The sequence below is a fragment of the Benincasa hispida genome, chromosome 4, assembly GCF_027475165.1.
Source record: "Benincasa hispida cultivar pf3 chromosome 4, pf3_genome.v1.1, whole genome shotgun sequence".
Taxonomy (NCBI): domain Eukaryota; kingdom Viridiplantae; phylum Streptophyta; class Magnoliopsida; order Cucurbitales; family Cucurbitaceae; genus Benincasa; species Benincasa hispida.
In genome coordinates this window covers 2,406,043-2,414,379 of record NC_143481.1, presented here as the reverse complement: position 1 = coordinate 2,414,379, position 8,337 = coordinate 2,406,043, and the positions used below count along the sequence as shown (strand labels likewise).

The following is an 8,337-nucleotide window of genomic DNA, read 5'->3' as shown; positions in this document are numbered from 1 at the left end:
AAGTTCAAGAATAACTAAATCTCGACATATTTATATACATTTAAATCAGCAAAAATCTAAGATTCATAAACTATACATTTAAATCAGCCAAAATCTAAAATCCATAAACTATTCATTTAAATCAGCCAAAATAAAAACAAAATAATATATCCATGAATCATACATTAATTCAACCCAAATGCAAACAAAATAATATATATATCAACCAATCTTCATTTTTATAAACATATACATATATTTCTAGATTCAATCCAACAAATAAATCATGGATCCATAAATTACATATTAAGTTCAGCTAAAATGCAAACAAAATGATATATATGTGAAGATTATATATTGGAAAACAACGTAGGAAATTTTTTTACCACAATCAAAGAGAGGCAGAAGCTTTTGGACGAACGATTGGACGATTTATCAAGTACACGATTTAAAAACCTATTTTCTTTAATCCTTTCAATCCTACCTATTTTTGTCAACATATATTAAAATAACATTATTTAAAAAAATTCTCTGTTTGGAAATGATTTATTAGATGCTTGAGAACTTTTTTTTATTATATTTTGTTTGCATTTTGAAACTTTTTTGTTTTTGTTTGAAAAACTTGGACGTTGAACGTTGTCCAATGCAGTAAACCAGGTTGTCCAAGGCCGTAAACCAAGATTGTTGCTGGCTAGTTGAGAAGTCTGATCAGATGATTAGAATCAGTCTGGGTATGTACAACGTTGGAGGTCCTAATCTCTCTCCATTCTTCGCAACTTCTTACTTAATGCTCATAAATATTATTTAAACATTTCATTATCCAAAACCTTTTACTTTGCTTCTTCTTTTCAATTTCCTCTTTTGATGCAACTGGACAATTAAGATCAAAGGGAAGGATTTGAAACAATTTTCTACATCCATTTCTATTATGAGACTTTTCGAAATCATTAATCATGTATCTACGAATTTTAACACAGTCTAAATTATTTAAAAAATATAGGATTTCGATTTTGAATTAAACAGTAAAGCCATTTTCTATAGGTGATCTCAATTCAAAATTTTGGTCGGTCACTATTTTGGCATGTTGGTTGGTAATATTTTACTTTACTTTCATCTTGCTCAACTTAATGCTGGATCAAATTTCATCCTTTAATAAATTTAAAACATTAACATAATCTTAATAGCAGATACTAAAATAAAAAAATAGAAAGATTAAATCATTACAAATTAAAATATATCTAAATGGTAAACGGTTACAAATGGACAAGTTGTATAGCAAGATTAAGTCGTTGCGGACAAAAGTTCACTTAACCTATTTAGTTTTTTCTACCATTTAAAATGCTACTTACCTCTATTAAAATAGTTAGATCAACATTTTTTTTCTGTTTTTTCCACGAGAAAAAGTAACATCATTATAATCTAGAAATTGACTACAACCTTCTTATCACCCACACCCATGACATAACGACATAAAGATTCAATGCAATACGGCGCCGTTTCCCTGTTCGGAGTACACAATATAAGTCTCAATCGCCGCCGTGTTAAACCCATTGAAGTTGGATCCCGCTGCCGCCGTGTAAGCTCCCATCTTCGGAAAAACCAGCCAATCTCCCACCTCCAACTCCGGCAGCTGCTGTCCGGTCAAAACAGTGTCCAAAGCGTCGCACGTGGGGCCGAACACGGTGGACTCGTACATTCTCCCTCCGCCGCACGTGGGATTTTTCCAGTTCGATTTCATTGCCAACGGCCTGCAAGTCACCGTCGCATGATCATATAGTATACAGTTCATTGACCCATAAATCCCGTCGTTAATCCAATACTCCCTTAGATCTCCCCTCACTCGTTTTCCGATGATGCTCACGGCCAGAGTGAACGCCGATTCCGCAAAAAATCGCCCTGGTTCAGCCATGAGAGTGACATTCAGTTCCGCCGGAAAATACTCTTTGAGGGCCGAATTTACTGTCACAGCTGCTTCTTCGAATTGGGGTCCGGCGGTGAATCCGCCGCCTATGTTAAGCACATTCATTGGCGGCAGACCAAGTCGGACCGCTGTCTCGAAAACACCTCTCGCAGCGGAGATGGCGGCTGAATAAGCCCCTGTTTCAGTAGCCCCACTTCCAATGTGAAATGACACGCCAACGACGGGGAGTTCAGCCGATTTAGCAGCTTCAAGAAGAGGGATAATTTCTTCCGGTAGCGCGCCGTATTTGTTTCCCAATGGGCACCGAGCGCCGCCGTCGTCGGATGGTTTGATCCGAATCAACAAAGCAGATTTCGGGTGGCAGCGACGAATCTTCTCGATCTCGTCGACAGAATCAAAAGTTGTGAGGTTAACACCGACGGCGGCGGCAAATTCGATGTGGGATTCGGGTTTGCAAGGATTGGCAAAGACGACTCGGTCAGGGGAGACGCCGAGGGCTAAAACAGATTGGATTTCGGCCCGACTGGCGCAGTCGAAATTGGAGCCAAGGGCGGCCATGGCGGCGAGGAGGGCCGGGTTGGGGTTGCATTTAACGGCATAGAAAGGGCGGACGGTGGGAAGGGACTGAGACCAGTGGTCGAAGAGGGTGGCGACGACGGCCAAGTCGAAGACGTAGAAAGGTTCATTGGGACTTTTGAGAGCATTGGATTGGAGGAAATGGAGGAGGCCATGTTGGGAAATGGGAGTGATGGATTTAGGGTTTAGGCCTGGTGCGTTTTGGAGAAGGTGGAGCTTCTTTTTTGGGTTCGCCGGAGCGGCGAGAAGCTGGTCGACGGCCATGGCGCCGGGGGAAGAAGCAGAGTCTGGGACTTTGAAACAGAGGAGGGAAGAAGGAAATATATATAAATAAGGAATTTTGAATGAGTTTCAAAATTGTCGGCTTATTTTATTATTTTTTTTAAGAGATATTGGAATTAACGGTGAGGTTGATAATATGAACATTATGTCATTTGAGTTATGCTTTTGTTGATAATTATAGACTTATTTTTTTGAGAAAGTTTGATTCAAATAAAACTTGCCTCCCACGTTGACTAATTTTTACCAATTCTTACCCTTCAAACCCAATTACTCCATGATCAAACCCTAATCCATAGTCCTAGGGGCATTTGGGACAAAAAGTGGGTTATGAATTGTGATAAGTTGTGAACTCCTCGGCCATCCTAAGGGTGTGATAGATCAAAAAATCGAACTGACCAACTAGTCGATTGATTGGAAAAGAAGAGAGGTTGGTTGGTGTTGGTTTGGAAAAATTCCAAACAAAAAAGATTAAAAAAAAATTAGAGAATAAAACTAACCAAATCGATCAGTCGACTGACTTTTACTCCTCGACGGTCGATGTCAGGTTGAACATTTACTAAATTGACCATAGTCGATCACCGAACTGTGTTCACCCGTAGACCACTCTAATAAAGCATAAAAATAAATTTTTTTAAAAAAAATTTAAAATTGTGAGTCCGTGAACTCCTAATTCAAATTAAGAATTAGTACATAATTTCACTTCTCTCTCACCCTTGGATCAAACATCTATTTTTCTATCCTATTAATCTACTTTGATTAGTAAGATTATTTTGTTAGGTTAAATTATAAGTAAATGTATCCAAATTCAATTTCATGTCAAATAGTTCAATGATTCAAGTTATAATTTACTCTACATGTTACTTCTATTAAGTAAATGGCAAGTTTAGTTTCTAAATGTTTATATGTCTATTTTGTCTCTAAACTTTAAAAAATATCTTATATGTCATTGAATTTTTATGTGTTTCTACTGAGTTTTTGAACCTTAAAGTCTCTAAACTTTCGATTTTGCCCACATCTATAAATTTTCAATTTGGTGTCTAATAATTTTTTGACCTATTCGATATAATTTTCTTTTAAATTTACGTTTCTACTAAACACAAAAGTTTATTATATGAACGAGAAATCAAATTGAAAGCTCAAGATTTATTAGACACCAAATTAAAAGTTCAGGGATCCATTATACACACTTTAAAATTCAGAGAACTTTATGCACAAACTTTAAAATTTGGTGTATGTTTCGTAGACAATTTGAAAAAATATGAGATTATGAAAAGAGAGTTATATTTCATGTTTTAAAATATTTGTTTGGTAGCAGATTTAGAAATTGATCCTAATTTTAATTATTATTCAAAATGTGTTTGTTATAATATATTTATAAATCGTAAAACTAATCATAGTAGGTTGAATATAAATTAACTATTATCAATTAAGTTATGAAGATGGTTTATGTTAACAATTTTATATATTTTTTTATTTTGTAATATTGTATAATTTATAATACATATATTTTAATTCAATGGTCAAATAAAGCTTCACTCTCCATGAATTTTTCTAGTAGTACCATACTCACATTGTTTACACTATAAACATTTCTTCATTAATATTAATGGATCCCACATTAATGACAGCATGTCCACCCTATTATCAAAAGAATTTTAAATTGTCCATTCCTCTCAACTTTTATACAGCCAAACATGTCTTAATGTCTTAGTCAAAGACACATGTTAACTAATTGACTTATGGTTGAATGATAAAACTGTAGAAACATGAAAATAAAAGAACAAAAGAATATATGCTATTGGAAGGACTCTCCATCTTCAAAATAAAAATACAAAAAATGTTTATAAACTTTGAGTAAAATATATACTTTCCATTGAACATAAATGTATTAAGGAGAATACATTTCAATAGAAAAATGATACAAAAAAGTTTCGTGTTAGACTGGTTGGCAGCGGCATGTGGTTTGAGACTTTTGGTCTTTTTAGTTCTATTTTTCTCCCTTCTCTCCCAATTTTTCTACCTTTGTTCAAAATTGAATATATTGTTCACTTTATGAATAAAATGGCATACAACTTTGAACCTCTTTATAGTCTTACCATCCATTAAAGCCTCTTGGATTCATCCTATTGATTGAAGAAAAATTGAAGGGTTGGTATTACAGATAAAAAAAAGATCATTAGGTCCATTAAAAATTCGTTCTTGGTTAAAAAATATTATTTTAGTTCGCATATTTTGAAATCTTTTTCAATTATAGTCTCAAAGGAAGAATGAGCCTATATCATCAGTCAGCACATCTAAGTCATCGAAGTCTATCACAATCAGTGAGCCTATATCATCAGTGCTTGGGAATAATCCAATAACAAACTCTGTTATGAAAGATTCCTCGTGGTTATAGGTTGTCCAATTATATTGTGCCATCTCCTTCTCTTCAATCAATAAGATTATGAAGAAATCATTGAGCAATTCTCTTCTTCACAAAGATTAATTCCTTGATTGAAAATGTTGTCATATGAATTCAAGTAGACACCCTAGAAATCGTGTAGGAAATTAAATTGAAATCAATTATACAATCATCTAATCTTTTGAAAATTGAAAAAAAAAATTGAAAACGGTAAGGATTGTGGAGACAAAACTCCCCATTGATGATACACATGCATACACTAATTATTTCTGATCAAAGTCAAAATTGAAGAAGGTTTTTCTTTATTTTTTATTTTTTTAAATTTTGGCGTGAGTCACCAAATTGGGCAGGGCTCATTTTGTTTCACTCAAGTCTTCTTATATATATATGACGAGAGAAATAACGAATTTTAAAGTTTCATTTGTAAAAATGCAAAAATATTTCAAAATTATAAAAATAGCAAAACAAATTTATATAATAGAAAATACTAATTAGTAAATGAAAAAACTGAAAAAACTAACCTACCACAACAAAATTTAAGTACAAACGAGAATGCAAAGATACACTAATAAAGTCTAGCTAAATAAATTTAAAATCACCCAATATGGGCCTTTAACGCTTCCAGCTGCCTATAGAACGAGGGAAGATGACGACCAGATGAGATGATGGAGGCCACTAGAAACAATGTTGGACTTCCTCCAAGGTGAGAAAGAGCAAAGTTGATTGTACTAGTAAAAGGAAGAGTAAAGTTGATTGTACTAGTGAAGTTGTGGTTGACAAGTGAGTATTTGAAGGAATTACAACTTCATGACGATGAAACTATTGAAAATATGATTGCGTTTGACATCAAACCGGTTGTAGGGAGTTTCATCATCTTCATTCCCTAGGACAATTTTGCTCGTAAGATCTTGAAAGCCAACTTTAAACACTATCAATCCATAAACGATATTCAAAGTAGAAACAAAAGCAGGAAACGTATATGCGAACGAAAAAGGTCGACTATCTGGCGAGAGTGATCATCAAAAGCTAGCCAAAATAATGGAATTTAAGAAAGTTGTTGAACCAAAAATTGCGGACATGAGATTGAGAAGATGAAAAAGAGATTATGGGGGCGACTAAAGATGAAGAAAATGAGATTTAGAGTTTTTTGTTATCTTATTTTAATAATAATAATAATGCTAATAATAATAATAATAATAATAATAATAACAATAATAATAACATTAATAATAAACTGAACGATATATATATATATATATATATATATATGCACATGTTTTAAACATTTAAAATTTCATTCCCATTTATATGTTTCTTTTTAAGTACAACAAGCCATTTTTACGTGTTTTATATGAAAAATTGAAACAATCGAAAATATGAAAAAAAAATCAAATTAATTTAATAACAATATGTATAAAATAATGAAAAAAAAAATTTAGATATAATTGAATTTGTAACAAATATTTAAACAAACCGAAAGTTGGTTTGATAAAATCAAATTTGATAATAAAAAACAAATTCAAATAGAGAGACAATTTGGAAGCTTTTATTTATTATGATTAATTCGATAAGTTGTTAGATAAAATCTAATTTGATAATAAAACACAAATTCAAATATAATTTAGGGGAGAAAAAAATCAGGAAGGGAGTTTGTTTATCTTCAATTACAATGTATTCATATTTTCATTTTCATTTAAGCTTCAACAATTACACTGTATTTATAATCCATCAACCACAAAACCTGCGAAAGAAGTCATCGTAGAGACATAGCAAAAATAGCAAGTTTGCAAGAGCAAATACTTATTTGTTTGTCAAAAAGATAAATCAATGGTATAATAATATAATAAGATAATGAAAAAAGTGATTAAAAATTCGAAAAATGATAAATTTTAGATGAAATACAATTTGTTTGATGATATTATGTAGAATATTAAGTAAAATCCTAATAGGATAAAAAAAAATTAATCCAAATTTAAAATAGTAAAAAATGAATAAAATAATGTAAAATTTAAAGATATATTATAAATTAATATCAAAATAGTGACAAACAAATTAAAGATTGATTAAGTTTGAATATTTTCGAAAAATAGTTAAATCAAATCAAAATAGATAGCTAATTTAAATTAATTAGGGGAGAAAAAAAGAAAGATATTGGTTTATTTTAAATCAATTCGTAGTTATCAAAATCTAATTTGAATATTAAAAATAAATTCAAATTTCAAAAGAGGGTGACTGAACGACGTTTATTTTCAATTTTGAAATTGGATATATTAGATTATAATATGATTAATTTGGTTATTAATCAAGCTCTCCAATTACATTATATTTATTTTCTGATTATTAATCAAGCTCTTCACTTACACTGTATTTATATCTTAGTTATTAATAAAGCTCTACATTTACACTGTATTTAAGATTCTAGACATACGAACCAACTAAGGGCAAGTACGGTATTATCAAAATGTTAGCTAAAATAGTGACCAAATATGAAATATGTAAAATTGAATCTAATAACATAGACAAAAATAATTTAAACTTTAAAAAATATGAAAGAAAATATACAATTAATTTATTAAGAATATGTATAAAATAATGAAAAATAATTAAAACATTTGAGTAAATTTAAAATTTGATAATATATGAATATTTAAAATATAAATTTAGTAGAAAAATTTGGATATTTAATTCAAGTGAGTTAATTCGAAAAATGGTTAAGCAGAATCTAAATTAATAATAAAATCTAAATTGAAACGTTAACAACGTGAGAAAAATCAAGAAAGGCGATTATTTTGAGGAAGATGGTTATTTTTAGTTTTTCAAATGAATCGATTAAAGAGAAAATAGAGAACTAAGACATCAACAATTTCCAGGTATACAAAACCTCGTCATTGTTTATGATTCTACACTTACCATGTATTTGTAGTTTCATCAATAATAAGTTACGAACTAGACAAGGGTAAAATAGAGATTTGAAAATTCTTGGTAGTGTGCATGTCATGTGAGTTGCCATAAATCTTATTATTTGTTGGTTTTTCCATTTTTCAAAACCAAACCTTAAAAGCTACCATAAGCTCCAATTTCACACAAATAACTCAAAATATTTAGGCACAAGTGTAACGACCTGACTTTTCTACATTTATTAAGTAGGACGTTATCACATGCTTTGCTCCAATAAAAA

The 8,337-nt window shown here is 31.2% G+C and overlaps 1 protein-coding gene across 1 annotated transcript; it reads right to left on the bottom strand.

The window, feature by feature from the left end:
- Positions 1 to 1,175: 1,175 nt before the first annotated feature.
- LOC120076195 (ornithine decarboxylase-like) lies at positions 1,176 to 2,792 on the bottom strand. Its single transcript, XM_039029960.2, has one exon. It carries the CDS (start codon positions 2,738 to 2,740, stop codon positions 1,457 to 1,459), a length of 1,284 nt encoding a protein of 427 aa, XP_038885888.1. The 5' UTR covers positions 2,741 to 2,792; the 3' UTR covers positions 1,176 to 1,456.
- Positions 2,793 to 8,337: the final 5,545 nt, after the last annotated feature.